This window comes from Equus asinus, chromosome 8 (genome assembly GCF_041296235.1).
Source record: "Equus asinus isolate D_3611 breed Donkey chromosome 8, EquAss-T2T_v2, whole genome shotgun sequence".
In the NCBI taxonomy this organism is placed as follows: Eukaryota; Metazoa; Chordata; class Mammalia; order Perissodactyla; family Equidae; genus Equus; species Equus asinus.
Window position 1 is genome coordinate 27,175,086 of NC_091797.1, and position 19,573 is coordinate 27,194,658.

At 41.7% G+C, this 19,573-nt stretch overlaps 1 protein-coding gene across 2 annotated transcripts in view; it reads right to left on the reverse strand.

Moving 5' to 3' along the window:
- Positions 1–19,573, reverse strand: part of CMTR1 (cap methyltransferase 1) — a 55,435-nt gene that overhangs the window by 27,022 nt on the left and 8,840 nt on the right. For both annotated transcript variants that reach the window (XM_014830920.3, XM_070514991.1), the window contains exons 3-8: positions 10,744–10,895; positions 9,046–9,204; positions 6,335–6,427; positions 4,826–4,897; positions 3,602–3,696; positions 3,413–3,485 (exon numbers count right to left, since the gene is read on the reverse strand). In XM_014830920.3, coding sequence (XP_014686406.1) covers positions 3,413–3,485; positions 3,602–3,696; positions 4,826–4,897; positions 6,335–6,427; positions 9,046–9,204; positions 10,744–10,895 — 644 coding nt within the window. The remainder of the gene's footprint in view (positions 1–3,412; positions 3,486–3,601; positions 3,697–4,825; positions 4,898–6,334; positions 6,428–9,045; positions 9,205–10,743; positions 10,896–19,573) is intronic.

Here is a 19,573-nt window from a genome sequence, read left to right on the forward strand (position 1 = left end):
GGGAAACAGTTTTAAGAAAGAAATGGAGATACTAATATTCACAATCCAGTCACTTCCTAGGTGACAAGAGCCTTGCCTCTGATGATAGCTATCTAGCTTTATCAGAACAGTGAAAACGTCTGGGGAAAGTGACTTTAGCTAAATATAAACTTCATCATCCCGTGACAAGCCCACACAGGCATGCTGGGATATATCAGTTCTTTCTCCCTTTTCCCACCACTCCACCCCAGCATTCTTTGTTCTTGAGCCATCAATTATTCATATTTTTGGATTATATTCATTTGCACAGGCAAAAAACCCTAATAACATTTGCCAAGAACATTATGTAGCACCTTCCAGGCAGCACAGTGGGAATGAGGCAGGGGTCACAAGTTTAAGGCCTGTACACACTGGAAGGAGGAAAAACAATGTTTCTCACCACTGGCCATGCCTTAGCCCCAGGCTCCAGCCTCTCTGGGTGAGTCATTGGCCCAAAGGAAGACTGGTGGAAGGAAGGGGAATGAATCAATGCAAGTATCTCACTTCCAAAAAGAGAGCATAAATGTGATTTCATTCTGTGATTTCAAGACATGTGGCCCTCACGTGGCCATGGCCAGAAGGTCTTTTCATAGAAACAACAGCTGGGCTTCTCACCTCTGCCACTTACTGGCTGTGCAGTCAAGGGCAAGCAAACAATTTATGTCTTTAAGCTCAAGCTTCCGCAACTGTAAATTGAGCCTAATGCAGGTTATTTCTTAAGGCTGTTGTAGGATTAAATAAAGTACCACTATGTCAAAGTTCTTTATAAACTGTAAAACACTAAACAAACAAAAGAGGATACTATATTCAACTAACTAGATCAATTTCCTTGGAGTCAAAACTCTTGTCCTTTTCTATCTTTTTCACCCTCCAATGCCTAGTGCGGTACTCTACACTCAGTGGGCATTTTCTAAGTGCTGTCTATGTCCTCTAAGACAGCGCTGAAACTTAAGGATCTATATTCAGTGTTTGTCTCCTGTTATGCTTCACAGACAATGTTTTCCTACTTCAACAATATCCCCAGGCACATAAATCCCTCACATAATGTTTATGGTCTATAATATGCTTCCATTTACCCAAAGAATCTAAATTTTCTTCTTTCCCTTGCCTCTTCCAATTCTTGTTTACAATTTCTTTATTTCCCCACCCTAGTCTTTCTCCTTTGACCATGAGCTGCATTGTGGTAAAAGGAGAAACTCACTGAATCACCTCAGAGTCCCTCCGCACCCACTTCCCACCTCCCACCTCTACACAATTCCCCAAGCTTCAAGTTCTCTGTGCTCTTATTCTATAATTTGCCTGAGCCAAGAGCCACTGAGACCCTAGCAAATCCAGGTGTGTGCCTGGGGCTTCAGCCACTCTCACCTCTGCTGGGGACTGCTCTAGGGTGTCTGTTTGCCTGAAAAACATACCAAGCCTGTTGGGCTTGGCTGTCACTCTGGCCCTCAGAAGAAAACAGAGCTGAAAAGAGGGAAGAAAACTCTACGGGCTGGAGAGAAATCACTTTTTATAGTGGAGTTTAGAGAAACAACCCTGAAAGGGCAATTCTCCATGGCCACTAACAATCAATTCAAGTCAAGACGCTGCCTGAAGCGTTACAAACATCACTGCCTTTTCCTCCATAACCAACATCTCCACCCTCAACCTGAATGGTACTACCCTGGGGCCTACTTCATTTTCATGACAGCAAAAGACAGTAACCAGATACCAGCTGCTGGAGGCGTTTACATTCAAAAGACCACAATGACGCTGTGATTTCCCATCAGCTTAACAGAGCTCCTCTGCCAGGCGGGGATTTAAAGGAAATCATTTGGACCTCAGAAAATTAAATCAACATTATATCAACCTAATTTTCTCAAGACACTAATTCCAAGAGCCCTTTTGTGCTGCCTGCTGGTTCTGGAAAATGGGGAGGGAGACCTAGGAGAGAGAAATGACAAGATGCTGGAGGGGTCTACACGCCAGTTTTGCCAGCATGGAGAAAGCAGTTAGGCAGGTGAAGCTGAAACGTTAAAGAACTTGGAAAATAAGTTTCTTAAGCCGGTAGATAATCAGGGGGGCCTAGTGGAAGGAGGGTGAGCGAAGCAAAAACAGGTTTGGGAACAGCTGGCTCCTGGCCCCTTCACTATCAAAGAGAACTAACTTCCTAGGACTGGGTAAAAATGCTTTGAAATCCTGAAGGGAATGTTAGCATGCAATTTCCTTTTTTCTTTCTCTCTCATTATGGAGGGCCTGTGTTCAGAGAAATGTGGTGTAGCAGAGTAGAAAATCATCTTCCTCTACCACTTCTTGAGAAGGGCTAAAGCCTGATAATTATGATCCCACACAAGGCTCGTTCAGAGGCAGAAAGGGAAAGTGGCCACATCTGAAATCACAGATCTTAGAGCTGGAATAAATCTTAAGAGCCTTTTGGTCCTACCCCAGCCCTCTGGTAGGTCAGTAGGGCTAATTCCAGAGATGAGGCAGCTGAGACCCAAAGAAGGTATGAACTGAAGTGACACCACCTGTGATGGAAGTGCTGCACTCCCTGCACCGACCCCCACTGAACAACACAGCCTGGATTCTCACACATGAGACAGATTTTAAATAGACCAGTGAAAGGACCCCGATGCCTCCCTTTCATTCAACACTCAAACATTTCCCAGAGCACTCCCCTCTCATTCCAGAAACAGCACCCAAATCAGATAACATGACAAGTTTCGATTTGGAAAATAAAGTCACTGTTAGGACTACATACTCACCCTTATGATCTACCTCATCCAGTAGGAAGGCAGCAGGCTAAGTGTCCCTGGTGGCAACTGGCCTTCATACACCAAGGAGCACAGAAAGGCTTTACAAACATCCCAACCCTGCACCTTTACCAGCTCTCAAGTCCACTAGAATATCCAGAACCTAAGCACCATGGGGGAAGGGATCACATCTATCTCATTCAAAATTATATTCCTGGTGCCTCGTACTGTGCCTGGCACAAAGTCAGGGCTGGATAAATACATGTTTAATTAAAGCAGAAGGAAAGCTCATGCTCTAACTCACGGCCTCACCTCCCTGCTGCCTAGGCCTATAGATGTCAGAGCTGCTGATTTTGCCCAGGAATGTCCTTTCGCAATTCTGCAAGCCCTGCCCACCTCCACGTGGAGTGAGCAGCAGGATCTGCAGAGGCAAGGACTGGGACTCTGGGCCTGAAGCCCTAGAGACAACTGCTTCTTGGGGCACTTCTGGGACCATAAGCAGCACTATGGAATCCTATCTGAGGAACTCAAAGCAAAATATCTATCACAAAATATATCTCTATCACACAGCAGGAAAACTAGCATTGCACAAACAGCAATTTCTGAGCCACTGAAGCTTAAGCCCATTTAGCACTATAAATTCAGAAGCAGAATCTTGTTCTCACCCCATAAGAGTCCCGTGGATTTGTAAACATGCGATCAAACACAAAATCCATGTTAGCCATCTTCATTGCTGCCCTGCAACAAAGCAAGACAGAAGAGCGCAACTCAGTACCAGACATATGGAAAGCTGAGGCTCAAAGGAAAAAGTGGAACAGTACATGTCAGGGGAGGGGAGGGTGATGTCAGCAAACCTATTTAGAAAGAAGACTCCTCGGATCATCTCGTAAGGATTGGCCCGGGTCCGAGCTCGCCGCATCTCCTCCCCATCCAGGACATCAAACACACTCTGCCCAGAGAGAATCAGAACCTCAAGGTAAGCATCACCCTCCAGGATGGGACAAGGGTCTTAAGAGCTTGTGGAGCCCGACTCACAGCCCTCTGAAGAGCCAGGCTCCGCTGTGTCCCAGTTCTGAAATGACCAGATGTGTGACCCCAGATAAGATGCTCAATTACTCTGACCCTCAACTACCTCGCCTGCAAAATGGTAAAAAACAAAATGTAAACATGTCCCTGACACATAGTAAGTGGTTAATAAATGGCCCCTGTGCTTATGCACAGATTGGCATTGCTAATCTTCACAGCAAATCTGTTTCTCCACTCCAGCAGCAACTCTCCAAGGGACCCGAGTTCTGATACTAAGGCTCACTCAGACAGAGGGCAAACAAGGCTAGGGTATTCTGATGGCACCTAGCACACAGTAGGGATCCCTTCTCCTTTCTCCAATTTTCTCTCTGAAAAAAGAAAAGCCTCACTTCACCTGAGTTCCAGTCACCTAAAGGATATTCCCAACCCTCTGCCTGCCAAAAAATAAGCTCTGTGAGCCTGGTCTGGTCCTGCTTCTCTAACCACTTCCGCCTCAGAGTTTCCTTGGCTTATTCTGCCCCAGGCAATGCACCTCCTGACCCAAATCAGGCCAAAAGATATCAAGGGGAGGCTAACATTCACCCAGCATGTTAAGAACTTCACACCCGCTGTTTCATTTGATTCTCACAACAACCCTGGGAAGTATTTTCTCCATTTTATAGACGAGGAAACTCAATCTCAGAAAAGCTAAAGTAACTAGCCCAAGGTCACATAGCAAAAAAGTTACAAAACTAGGATTTGAATTCAGGTCTACCTGATGCTAAAGAATGATTCCAAACCTTTCACTACATGAAGCCCTCTCAGGATTACAACAAGCCGACTCACTGAGGTTAAGTGGATCCTTTCCTGGCTACTGACTACAGGGACAGCACAACACTACAAGGTGGGACAGTCACCAGGAAAAAGGACAGCTTGGAGAAATGTAGCAAACTATACATCTGACCTCCAGGAAAAATCTTAGCTAAACTTCACTCTCCCGTAACTGACTCAAAAGAACTGGAAAAGCCCAGCACACAAGGTTTTCAACTCCAGCTCTAGCCAGAAGGCCTTACCTTACACTGCAACACACTGTGAAGCAGTTCTTCCCCACAAAACTCTGTTTCATCTTCAATAATCATCTTTCTCTACAGGGAGAAGAAAACAATAGATAATGACCACGTGCAACTACATTTGGGGGCATGAATGGAAACACTAGGGTTCCAAGTGAGCAGAGCAAGAAGGAGCTTGAGTCCCTGCCAAGGAACATCAACCCCTGAGGGAAGGAAAGAGAAAATCCTCAATCCTTCTGGCTATACTCCAGATGGCTCTGAGATGAAGCAGCCCCCCGGGTGCTCTGACTAGAGCACCATATGGATACAAGACTCATGAATACTGGGGCTGAGAAAAGCAAACAGGAAGGAGACATTCAAGCTGTCTACCCCTAGAGCGTGGAGGCAGAAGGGTGGGGACTTCCCCAAATGACAGAAGGCTGTCCTTCAACCAGGAAGCCTCTTGCTCTTTGATGAGTATGAATGCAGAACACTAGGAACTGGTAGCATCACAGAAACAAGGGCTCAAGGGAGCCTCACAGGGATGTCAAGTCCAACCCTATGTCTGAATGAGGCTAGGTCTAAACCAATGATGCTCAAACTTGGTGTCCTCAGGTTCTACACTCCTCAGAATCACCGAGGACCCAAAAGAGCTTTTCTTTATGTGGAGAGTATATTGATATCTGTTATCTATTATTAGATATTAAAACTAAGAATTTTAAAATATTAACTCAGTTAAAAGAATATGTTATGTTAACGTAAGTAACATTTTAATGAAAAATAACTATATTTAAAAAAATTTAGTGAGAAGAGTGGCACTGTTTTCCATCTTTGCAAATCTTTAATATCTGGCTTAACAGAAGATAGCTATATTCTGCTCTCTGTGTTTCCATTCAACTGGCTGTGATATTGCATGTCATAGCCTCTAGAAAACTCCACCGGTCATTTGTGAGAGAATGAGAGTGAAAAAGGCAAACAAGTTTTCAACATCATTATGAAAATAACTTTGACCTTGTAGACCCCCCCAAAAGGGTCTTGGAGATCCCCGGCGGCCCTTACACTTTGAGAACTGCTCTCTAGTCCACACTGATTTGGTAGTTATCTACTCTATTCTTACAATTTTCCAGAAGGAGATTAGCAAATTTCCTCTGTATCAACTCCCTCATTACTTTCTGAGGACAGGGACAGTATCTTTTCACCTACCTGGAACAGTACCCAGGAGTGACCGGAATATACACAGATGTACAATAAGCTACTCTAAAAAAGCATTCATGAGGAAGACAGACATTTGGCATTTTGTACTGCCTTGCAAGTTAAATGACTAGCAGAATAAAATCCTGTCTGCCACATCTCCCCAGTGGCATATCTGTAAGGCCCTGACACATTCTCTTGACGCAGCTTTATTCCTGCCCGAAGGGTCAGATTCATAATGTTCTTAAACTGTGAGTATACATACATATATACCGGACTTGAAGAGGAGAAAGTCAGGAGCTAAGTGCCAAGAATTCAGGGTACATTATCCTGAAATCCTACCTTTCCCACAACCATCCAATCGCTCATTTCCTGAGTGTCAGGAATTTCAGTGGTACATTCTGGGAACCATGACACCTGCTCACAGGCACTGGGCTACAAACAAAAGAGAGGCAAATAAGTCAAGTAAGACAGACCCTGAGGGCTAGGCCCCAAACCACCAGGGCTTCCCCAAAACAATCAAGAGAGACTCAGAGTGAGAAGGGTCCAGGAAGCTGAGGCTAAATGCAGTGGTCAGATATGAGAACTGAGAGCCAGAATTCTTAAGTTTCACTTCTGAAGGCCAGCTCCAATTCTGGTTTGAACACTCAGGAACTTCCCAAACCAAGGTTTCTTTCATTTGTTCCAATATTATTTGATGAATACCTACTATGGGCTAAGTGCTCAGAATGCAGAGTTTAAAAGACATGGTCCTTGATGCAAGGGGCCCACAATCAGAGCAGTGTGTACACAGACAAGTACGCATGGCATATAAGTCTATGATAAGGTAATTACATCAGGAAGACTCAATGGCAGTGAGTCTCACCTTCTGATGCCTTTCAAGGTGTTATTCACGAAATAAACAGGATTCTTCGCCTGTTCATTCCAAGCCAGAGTAGAAACTGGCATCTCTAATGCTGCTGCTTCTTAATTTTTCAATTACTTTATCAAGCTAAAACAGTGGTTTTCATCCTGGCTACACATTAGGTCATCTGCAGTCCTTCTAAAAAGTACTGATGCCTGGGCTCTACCTCAGAGTATATTATTCTCTTGGTCTGAGGTGGGGACCCTCAGACCAAAACGCTAAAAGTATGGGGACTTTTCAGAAGTCCCCAGATGATTCTAATGTGCAGCTAGGGCTAAGTTCACTGGGTTAGAGAAGATGTGGATTATAAAACCTAAACAGGTGGCTAACCTGCATGGCAGCTTCACACACTGCCTCCCAAGCAAGTGTGGAGAAGAGATTCACCATTGCAAACTGAAGCAATATGATTAAAGGTAATATTACATGCTCTGAAAGGCATAAAATGGTAACACAATGCAAGGTCTTGAGGGCAAGCCAACCACCACCAACACAGAAAGTTTAAAAGAAAAATTACTGAAGCCTTTTGTCAATGAATCTGGCAGGGAATCACGCATCTCCCCTGGTCAAATCCATCACCTTTAAGCATAAATAGTTGCAAATTATAAACTCTAGGAAAAAAACAGCTCATATACACTTTGGATGCCCCTTTGAAGAGAAAAAGCGGACTCAATCTCCCCATGGACATCTGAACATTTAGGCTACCTGCAAAGTGGACTTTGTCTGAAAGGTCAAACCTTGCACTCTACATTCCTGGGCTGTAGGAGCCAATGAGCACTTTCCCTGCAGTGACTCCAGAAACTGAATATTCAGCTCAGGCCACCCAAACTCATATACCTTAAAGAAGTGGCCACCAACTACAGTTGAACCAAAGTCTTAACCGAAACATAGGGCATCTTTTGTAAGAAAAGAATTGAATTATGGTAACAGGTAATTAGGATAGTTTTGCCTCCAAAAGGAATTTCAACAGACTGTCCCCATTAAAAACAGAGATTTCATGGGCAAATTTCAGATTTCACGTTGGTAATGTTAGTTTTAATTCTGCCCCACTGAGAGGACTGGGACTCTACTTGTTTTCACACAAATGAGGATATGGAAAGCACCAAGTATTTCTAAGGTGAAAATCTGCATCTAGCACCCAATTACAGACACTTGCCCTATTCTGCACTGTCTCATCTGCTATTCTGCTGGTCTCCTCTCTTGACAACTACAAGGCAACACAGCAGGACCACCCCCAGAACCCATTAGCTCCTAGCTTGTCAGCATCTTACTCTGAAGACTTATTAGACTTTTATCATGTGCAGGTTCATGGAGTTCTTTCCTGAACTGGAACATCAAAGAGACAAAGTATCAACTTTCCAGAGTTCAGAGCCACATCTAAAGCTCAACTGTAGCAACTAGGTAGAAGGCTAGACATTTGTATTCTATTTTCTCCAGTTTTGACTCTGTAATATTTCACCATTATTTTTAGGTGTTTTTATTATACCTACTTCAAATCCTTTGTGGAATAAGGTATGACATAAATAAATGAATAAAAACAAAATCTCAACATTATCTGTGCCATGGAAAGGGACAAGAGTCTTTTTGGGTATTCGGGGTTAAAACAAACTGGTGCCCAAGTAGATAATCAAACTAAACCCAGAACAGAAAAGCAATATGGCATAAACAAACACCTATTTACAACTGGGATGTCATAAACCTGTGGAGGTTTAAGGACCTTAAAGGGCACCTTATCCCGTCAGTCACTCACATAGTCAGAGGGTGGGTCCTCATTCAGCCCACCTGAATCCTTCAGCAGAGGGAGCTCACTACCTTGTGAGGTATCTTAATCACTAGTGGAAAGCTGTATTTATTTATTAAACTTCTTTGTGGAGTCAAACTCTGCCTTCCAGCATCTTCTACTCATTGGTCTTACATAGTCCTATATGAAGCAACAGGAAACAAATCTACATCTTATCACATCTCCTCCAGTCTTCTGTTTTCCATTCTGGACATCTCCACTACCTTCCATGTAAGAAACTAGTTCCAATCCCCACTAACCACCCTGATCATACTGCTTCTGGAGACTTTTAGTTTGTTAATATGATTACTTAAAGCCACGCATCCAAAAACACAAGTGGCTTTCCTGTCTCCTCCTCCCCACACCAGTTACCTCTGGCTCACTTCGCCAATCTACGTTCAGCTCTTGGTCAAAGCCTTGCAGAGTCAGACCCAAGCCTCTTCGACCCTTCTGATTAGAGGCCTCAACGATGTCTTTCCGACCCTGGCTGTATTTACCCAATCCTTCACCTTCCTTGAAGCCCATCTTGGCCTGAAAAAGAGAAGTAATGAAGAATTTATATAAATAAGCAGACATTTATTTAGCCCCTATCATGTGCCAGACATTGTGTTAACCCCTGAGAAATGTAGATCAGTAAGGTCTAAAGTTTTCCTTCTAGCCTAATGGAGAAAAGAAGTAGAAATAAATAACCACAGTTTAACTGTGGCCCCAGTGGCTCTCTATCCTGGAGGCGAGAATCTAGGGCAACCAGAAGCTGGATAAATAAGAAGGGACCTCATAGCTGTAATTAAAAGCACCAAGAGTACTTAATGAATCTCATGGGACATTTGCACAACCACCCTTGTAGCTAATTTGTCTGATTAAGTGAGAAGTAGATCTAGAGTAGAGATGATGGAGAACATAATTTAAAATGGAACCGCTTTAAGCAGCAACTTCTACCTTACCCTCAACCAGTCAAACAGTCTTATTAGGCAAGGACAATGAGGGCCTGTAGAAGCCTGCTCAACTAAGAGATAAAATGAAAAATCACTCCATGTAAAACTGAGCTATGGAAGGTACTATAAAATGCTGGACAGAAATACTTTTTTAAATGTCACAACCGTCTATAAGCTTACACTAAACTCTAGAGTCATAGGCCCAAGTAGCACACTCCAAAAATCAGAGACCCAAATTCCAAACCCCACAGACCCTTACCTAATAAAAGAACTGCAACCCTGAGAAGATCTAAGTCCTCCTAGAGGGTCTATATTGCTTTTGGGAAGGGCATTACCAGCTCAAGAGCTGCATGGAATTCCTACAATGGACATAAATCCTTCCCCCAGGTCAAAGAGGCTGAGTGAGTCACAAACCTCTCCATCTTCCACTTCCCCAAAGTTTGTGGCCCTGAAACTAGAATCCTGACTATGACTTAAGAAGTGGCAGTTCTCATTCTCAAATAAATCCAACAGAAAATGGAGAAGTCAACTATAATATTCCTGAAGCCAGACGGAAGGCAAACTTGGCTTTCCCTAACCTATGTACATACACTAAAGTTTGACGAGGAAAGTGAGTAGGTCTTCCTATTTACTTTCCTTCTTATGGCATATCAACAGGGTATGGAAGTTTGGAAGAAGAATTGTGCCTTCTTTTGGAAATAACACAGAAGACTGTACTACTCTCATTTATTTTAGGCATCCGGGGGTGGGCAGAATTTTAGTCATTTTTTCTGAGATCACTCACTAGAACAAAAATTCACAGCATGAAGCCTCTTTACCCACTGACACACATCCATGTGTAGGGAAGTATGTTCACATGTGCTCATAATAAGAATTCATCACTAAGCAGACCAAAGGGTGATCCAGCTCTGGACAGGACAGGAGAAGCAGCCTGAGCAGCCATTTCCTATGAATGAGTCCAATGTGATAGATATGTCTATCAAGAAGGCAGCCACACTCTCTCTACTAAATTTCAGTAGCTGAAAAAGCAGAGGAAAAATTCACGCCCTAGCTTTTCTTCTTTTCATACCAATACAGTTTCCCTTCTCTCACTCTGCTAGTCGAGCTTAGAAACACAACCCAAGTGCTGACATACCATAAGCTTCTGGGAGACACTATTATACATAGAATAGCGAGAGGAAGTTCCCTCCACAAGGGAGTCTGCTTTGAATGCATCATCGAAAGAGTCAGAGCTACGCTGCTTCCCCTCAGTCTCGCTGTCAGATCCACTTAGGCTTGTGGCAGACGCTGGAACAGAAAAAAAAGAAAATACTTAGGTGAGTTTATGGCACAAAATAGCCTCTAAGTTTCATTTATTCAACTAGTAGTGTTAAGTATATGCCTTGCACATATAAAGTTGACAAAATGACCCAGGGTCAAATGTATTCTCTACTTCTCACTGCATAATCTTGGGCAAGTCACTGAAAGTTCCCAATGGTACTTGATACACAGCAGGAGCTCAACAATATCAGTTTTCCTTTCTCATTCTTTCAATTTCTTTCCCTATAAAACAGGGATGGTTACACCTACCTCATGGGGTTGCTTGAAGATTAAATGAAATAACGTATTTGAAAGTATATTGTCAAATATAAACTGTATTTATTGAAGATGATTGTTATTTTTGCTGCTGCTGTTTATTACTTGAACATCATTCCAAACACTGGCGCCTGGTTCCATTTTCAACAATCCTATCATTGGACTAACAATTTCCGATTGATTAATCTCCTAGTTTCCTCTGTTTTCAGTCCTTCAAACTTATAGGTGAGAGGGTGGGTCTATAACACAGCTCCAGAGAAGAGCTGGCTCAAAGGGGAAGAAGTGGAAGAAGAGAAGGGGTAGGGAAAGAAAGAAAAGAGAAGGAAGAGGAGGAAAGAGAGGAAAACAGGAAAGAGGGGAGATGCTTAGGCAGCAGTACCAACTGAGGTGGAGAGTAGAGGAGTTGCATCTAAATACTCCAGGAGGGAGCTGCTGCCTGAGTGAGCTAAGCCATTATCTTCATGGTCAACAACCTTGTTGCCAAAGGACTTCAAATAAGAACCACTTTAGCAGCTGCCAAAAGTAATGCAGTACCTGTCTCTTGGCCAAAAGGGGGATGATCCACGGTCTAGATATTCACTGTGACTGGCTCTTTCTCTCTCCTTTATAGATACATGAATCTCTTAAATTGAAAGCTATTTCAATCCAGTGTAATTTTATTCATGTAGTTTCTCAGGCAAAGCCACCCAAATCTGGAAATAGACTATATCTCAGAAATCTGGTCAACAATTTCTGCATATTCCCAATGAAAATGGTATAAACTGCAAGCCAGGAGGAATGTAGAACAGGAAATGAGAGTGGTGGTGTCCCATCCGATCCTGAGGCTTAAAACTGTACTGTGCTCAACAGCATACACATCTCATTAATAAGTTAATTGTGCTTAAGAATAAAATAAAAATTGTTTTCAATTTATGTGTACTATTCTTTCAAACATGTATTTGATTTCAAGATACGAATGCTTGCTATTTAGACCTAAATACTTAATAAACTGAACTGTCAGGTATTTCTTTTGGCCTAGGGTCATGCTGAAAAAAGTTAAGACAACACAAAGGGTGCCAAGAACACCTGGGAAGTGCTGCTCTATATACTGAAATGGATAGATCACCAAGACACGCTGTCAAATGAATAACAGGAGAGCTAGCCCATATGCATAAGAATGGCATTTTAACTCTTGTGCACTAAAGAGAGAAAGTAAGAATATATATTTTTATTTATTGTAATTGCCAAAAGGGTGTTTGGAAGGAAAGATATACAAGAAGACCAAGAGAACTGATGATCCTCACATGTGGGGTTGAGGCATGGAGACAACACCAAATGATTACTTGGAATAAGTGAAAGTGAAAGAAGTGAAATTTGATTTACATTTTTATATCACTAGAGTTTATGCTGGCTATATTTTCATATTTTTTGATTTAACAATCATGTGAATATATTATCTACTAAAACTTAAAATAAACATTAAAAAAATGACTTAGCAATGTGGTCCAATACCTTTAAGGAAGAAAGGAAGTCCCCAAGAAGAGATGCTGAGTCAAAGCTTGGCTGCTTGAGGAAAGGCACAAAGGGCAGCGATGTAAAACAATTCCTATTATGCCCAAGATGATCACCATTCTGACATTCATAACTTGAGGATTACATCAGAATTCTAAAGCCTTTCTGCACTGATCCATCCATTTCGCTCCAAGAACACAAAATCGCTAAGGGTTGACATTTGAGAAGAGCGAAGCCTTTCCCAGCACCCTGACCTAATTCTCCTTTCCACTGTGCTCCAGAAGCACAAGTATTCACAACATCAGCAGAGCACTCATCACACTGCCTGAGAGCCAGTTATCGTCACATGCCACCCCACTGGACAGGGTCACTCCTAGAAAGCAGGAACTGTGTCACAGTCAACTTTCTATCTCCAACATCTGGACAGAAGCTTTTTACTCAATAGAAATTAATTCAATGCTCACTGTAGTGAATTTCAAGAACTGTTACCCAGTTGTCATCTTTGCTAAGAACCTACTGAGTGTACAGCTCCTTAAGATATTTCCTCTTACAATACCTCACACAAGTAGTGCAAGATTTTCACACCCCTCAGAAGTATAAGGATAGAGAGTTGACATCAGCATCGTGGCAGAATGAATTGTTCCCTTTGTCTCTCCCCTCTAAGTTACAACTACGTGGACACTCATTAACCAGCAGAGGATTCCCTGCACAGCACAATAGGACATTTGAGAAATCCATGCAGCCATGCATCTGAAGGTGGGTGGAGTGGATCCCTGGGAAGCCGTGAAACTAGGTGAGTGCACCCCTTCCCCTCCCCAGGAGCAGTGATCTAGGTCGTGGCTACTCACACAGTGGCCAGCATGACTGTAAGAGGAGGCGGGAGCACCAGGGCCTGCACAAATGCTTTTGGAGTTGTAGGCCAGCCTGTGGGAGCACCCACTGTGCCATGGAAGCCCTGCCCGTGGGAATACTCCCCACTGAGTGGCACGACTTAGTCCCTGTGAAGGAGTCCCCACCAAGCACAGCAGCTCAGCTGAGCCGCCTGCAAGCACAGAGCCAGCCCAAGCATGAAAAGAAGTGCCCCTCTTTTCCCGCCTACTGCACCAGCTCAGTCAGCCCTTGGCTGAGCACAGTGGTCCCAGAGCAGAACAATCTGCTGGCGGAGCACAGAGGCCTCGATTGTGCGTGCGTGCATGACTGGCCAAGCAGCTGCGGCCAGCATGCAAACACAGAGAAGCCCCACCAGCACAACTTCCAGTAGATGGGGCAGGATCAGAAAACACAGCTCCTGGCCCCAAGACACAGCAGGGGCAGGTGGAATCTGTCCCCTGATACTACCACAAATGCACCAGTAAAGGATCACTTCATCAAACACCATGAAGAACTACATTAACACATCAGAGCAGAAGGAAAATGACAAGTCTCCAGAAACCAATCCTGAACTAACAGAAATTTACAATCTAAATAAAAGAGAATTCAAAATAGTTATCATAAAGAAACTCAATGAGTTACAAGAAAACTCAGAAAGACAGTTCCATGAGCTAAGGAATAAAATTAATGAGCAGAAAGAATACTTCACCAAAGAGACTGAAACTCTAAAAAAAACCCAAACAAATTCTGGTTATGGAAAAAAAACAATTAATGAGATAAAAAATAATCTAGAACCCATAAAAAATAGAGCTAATGTTATGGAGGACAGAATTAGTGAGTTAGAGGATAGAAATACAGAAATGCTTCAGGTGGAGAAGGAGAGAGAACATTTAAAAAAAACGAAGAAATTCTTCAAGAAATATCCACCCCAATTAGGAAAAGAAACATAAGGATTATAGGTATTCAAGAGGGAGAAGAGAAGGCAAAAGGAGCAGAGAGCTTGTTCAAAAAAATAATAGCTGAGAACTTCCTAAACCTGGGAAAGGAACTGAACTTACAAGTACAGGAAACCAACAGAACCCTTAATTACATCAATGCAAAAAGACCTCCTCCAAGGCACATACTATTAAAACTGGCAAAAGTCAATGACAAAGAACAAATATTAACGGAAGCAAGACAGAAGAAAATACCTTGCAAAGGAACTCCTAACAGGCTTTCAGTAGATTTCTCAGCAGAAACCTTACAGGCTGGGAGGGAATGGAATGACACATTCAAAACACTGAAAGACAAAAACTTTCAGCCAAGAATACTCTATCCAGCAAAACTATCCTTCAGATACAATGGAGGAATAAAAGCTTTCCCAGATAAACAAAAGCTAAGGGCATTCACTGTCACTAGTCTTGCCTTACAAGAAATGTTGAAAGGAGCCTTTTCATCTGAAACTAAAAAGCAAACTAAAACTTTTCATCTAAAACTAAAAAACCTTGAGCAAGGAGATAGACGGCTTCAGAAAATTGGAGCTCTATATCAGAACAAGTTAGTTAACACTTAATGATAACATAAAAGATAAAGGAGAGGAAAGCATCAAAAACAACTATAAACACTTCAATTTAGTCACAAACTCACAACACAGAAAAGAACAATTAGTGACAAAAATAACTCAGAAGGGGAAGAGGGAGGGATGGAACCTGCTTAGGCTAATAGAGATAAGAGGCTATTAGAAAATGGACTAGCTCATCTATGAAATCTTTTATACAAACTTCATGGTAACTACTAAACAAAAAGTCAAAGCAGAGCCATAAATCATAAATAAAGAGAAAACTGAGAAAAACATCACAGAAAACTAGCAAACTCAAATGGCAGTCAGAAATACAAGGGGAAAGAAACAATAGAAATATAGAACCACCAGAAAACAAAAGATAAAATGGCAGTATTGAGGCTGGCATGGTGGCATAGAGGTTAAGTTTGCAGGCTCCGCTTTGGTGGCCCAGGGTTTGCCAATTTGGATCCTGGGCATAGACCTACGCACCGTTTCTCAAGCCATGCTGTGACAGGTGTCCCATATATAAAAAATAGAGAAAGATAGGCACAGATGTTAGTTCAGGGCCAATTTTCCTCAGCAAAAAGAGGATTGGTGGTGGATGTTAGCTCAGGGCTAATCTTCCTCAAAAAAACAAAACAAAACACAAAATTGGCAGTACTAAGCCTTCCTATATCAATAATCACTCTAAATGTAAATGGTTTGAACTTACCAATCAAAAGACACAGAGTGGCAGGATGGATTAAAAGACAAGACTCAACAATATGCAGCCTCCTGGAAACACACCTCAGCTCTCAAAACAAACACAGGCTCAGAGTAAAGGGATGGAAGACAACACTACAAGCAAATGGCAAGTAAAAGAAAGCAGGTGTTGCCATACTTACATCAGACAAAGCAGATTTCAAGATAAAAAAGACAATGAGAGACAAAGAGGAGCAGTATATAATGATAAAAGGGATATTCCACCAAGAGTTCATAACACTTATAAACATACATGCACCTAACAGAGGAGCGCCCAAGTATATAAAGCAACTACTAACAAACCTAAAGGGAGAAACTGACAGCAACACAATAGGAGGAGACTTCAACACCCCACTTACATCAACAGATAGATCATCCAGACAAAAGTCAAGGAAATAGTGGCCTTAAATGAAACACTACACCAGATGGGCTAATAGATAATATATAGACCACTCTATCCAAAAACAGCAGAATACACATTCTTCTCAAGTGCGCATGGAACATTCTCAAAGACAGACCATATGTTGGGAAACAAGGCAAGCCTCAATAAATTTAAGAAGACTGAAATCATATTAAGCATCCTTTCTGACAACAATGCTATGAAACTAGAAATCAACTACAAAAAAAAGGCTAGGAAAGTCACAAATATGTGGAGACTAAACAACATGCTATTGAACAACCATTGGATCAATGAAGAAATCAAAGGAAAAATTAAAAAATACCTAGAGACAAATGAAAATGAAGACACAACATACCAACTCTTACAGAATGCAGCAAAAGTGGTGCTAAGAGGGAAATTTAGAGTAGTACAGGCCTACCTCAACAAAGAAGAAAAATCTCAAATAAGTAATCTTAAACTACGCCTAACAGAACTAGAAAAAGAAGAACAAACAAAGCCCAAGGTGAGCAGAAGGGAGGAAATTACAAAAATTAGAGCAGAAGTAAATGAAATAGAGACTAAAAAAACAATAGAAAGGATCAGTGAAACTAAGAGCTGGTTCTTTGAAAAAATAAAATAGACAAATCCTTAGCAAGACTCACTCAGAAAAAAAGAGAGAAGGCTCAAATAAATAAAATTAAAAATGAAATGAGAAATTACAATGGATACCACAGAAATACAAAGGATTATAAGAGAATAATATGAAAAACTACATGCCAACAAACTGGTCAACCAAGAAGAAATGGATAAATTCTTAGACTCACACAACCTCCCAAAACTGAATCAAGAAGAAATAGAGAATCTGAATAGACCAATCACAAGTAAAGAGAATGAAACAGTAATAAAAACCTCCCAAAAACCAAAAGTTCAGGACCAGATGGCTTCTCTGGAGAATTCCACCAAACATTCAAAGAAGATTTTAATACCTATCCTTCTCAAACTATTCCAAAAACTTGAAGACAAGAGGCTTCCTAACTCATTTTATGAGGCCAACACTACCCTGATACCAAAACTACACAAGCACAACACAAAGAAGGAAAATTACAGGGCAATATCACTGATGAACATAGATGCAAAAATCCTCAACAAAATATTGGCAAATCAAATACAGCAATACATTAGAAGGATCATACACCACAATCAAGTGGGATTTATACCAGGGATGCAGGGATGGTTCAACATCTGCAAATCAATCAATGTGATACACCACATTAACAAAATGAGGAATAAAAATAACAATAATCTCAATAAATGCAGAGAAAGTATTTGACAAGATCCAACATCAATTTATGATAAAAACTCCCAATAAAATGGGTGTAGAAGGAAAGTACCTCAACATAATAAAGGCCATATATGACAAACCCACAGCCAACATCGTATGCAACAGTGAAAAACTGAAAGCCATCCCTCTGAGAACAGAACAAGACAGGGGGTGCCCACTCACACCACTCCTATTCAACATAGTACTGGAGGTTTTGGCCACAGCAATTAGGCAAGATAAAGAAATAAAAGGTATCCAAACTGGAAAGGAAGAAGTAAAACTCTTACTGTTTGCAGATGACATAATTCTACATACAGAAAACCCTGAAGAATCCACCAGAATCTATTAGAAATAATCAACAACTATAGCAAAGTTGCAGGGTACAAAATCAACTTACAAAAATCAGTTGCATTTCTCTACACTAATAACGAACTAGCAGAAAGAGAAGTCAAGATTACAATCCCATTTATAATCACAACAAAAAGAATAAAATAGGGGCCCGCCCCATGGCCGAGTGCTTAAGTTTGTGTGCTCTGCTTCGGCAGCCCAGGGTTTCGCTGGTTCGAATCCTGGGCACAGACATGGCACTGCTCATCAGGCCACGCTGAGGCAGCATCCCACATGCCACAACTAGAAGGACTCACAACTGAAAATACACATCTATGTACTGGGGGGCTTTGGGAGAAAAAGGAAAAATTTTTTTAAATCTTAAAAAAAAAAGAATAAAATACCTAGGAATAAATATAACAAAGAAGGTGAACAATCTATACACTGAAAACTAATAAGACATTATTGAAAGAAATCGAAGAAGACATAAAGAAATGGAAAGATATTTCACATTCATGGGATTAGAAGAATAAACATAGCTAAAATGTCCATATTACCTAAAGCAATCTACAGATTCAATGCAATCCCAATCAGAACCCCAATCAGAACCCCAATTTCTTTATGGAAATAGAACAAAGAATCCTAAAATCTATATGGAACAACAAAAGACCCTGAACGGCCAACAGAAGCCTGAGAAAAAAAGAACAAAGCTGGAGGCATCAAAATCCCTGACTTTAAAATATACTACAAAGACAGGGCCAGTCTGGTGGCACAGCGGTTAAGTTTACACATTCCGCTTCGGTGGCCCGGGGTTCACCAGTTCAGATCCCAGGTGCAGACATGGCGCCACTTGGCAAGCCATGCTGTGGCAGGCGACCCACATATAAAGGAGAGGATGATGGGCATGGATGTTAGCTCAGGGTCAGTCTTCCTCAGCAAAAAGAGGATTGGTGACAGATGTTAGCTCAGGGCTAATCTTCCTCAAAAGAAAAAAAAAAGAGAAAAAATATAAATATACTACAAAGCTACAGTAATCAAAATAGCATCATACTGGCACAAAAATAGACATACAGATTAATGGAACAGAACTGAAAGCCCAGAAATAAGACCACACATCTATGGACAGCTAATCGTCAACAAAGGAGCTAAAAACATACAATGGAGAAAGGAAAGTTCTCTTCAATAAATGGTGTTGCGGGAGCTGGTCTAGTGGCGTAGGGGTTAAGTTCATGTGCTCTGCTTTGGCAGCCTGGGGTTTGCAGGTTCAGATCCCAAGAGCAGAGCTAGCACCACTTGTCAAGCCACAGTATGGCAACATCCCACATAAAATGGAAGAAGACTGGCACGGATGTTAGTTCAGTGATGATCTTCCTCAAGCAAAAAGAGGAAGAACGGCAACAGATGTTAGTTCAGGGCCAATCTTCCTCACAAAAAGAAAAAGAAAAAAAGAAATGGTGCTGGGAAAACCAGGCAGTCACATGCAAAAGAATGAAAGTAGACCACTATCTCACACCATACACAAAAATTAACTCAAAATGGGTTAAAGACTTGAATGTAAGACCTGAAACCATAAAACTCCTAGAAGAAAATATAGGCAGGACACTCTTTGACATCTGTCTTAGCAGCATCTTTTCGAATACAATGTCTACTCAGGGAGGGAAACAAAAAATAAACAAGTGGGACTACATCAGACTAAAAAGCTACTGCAAGGCAAAGGAAAC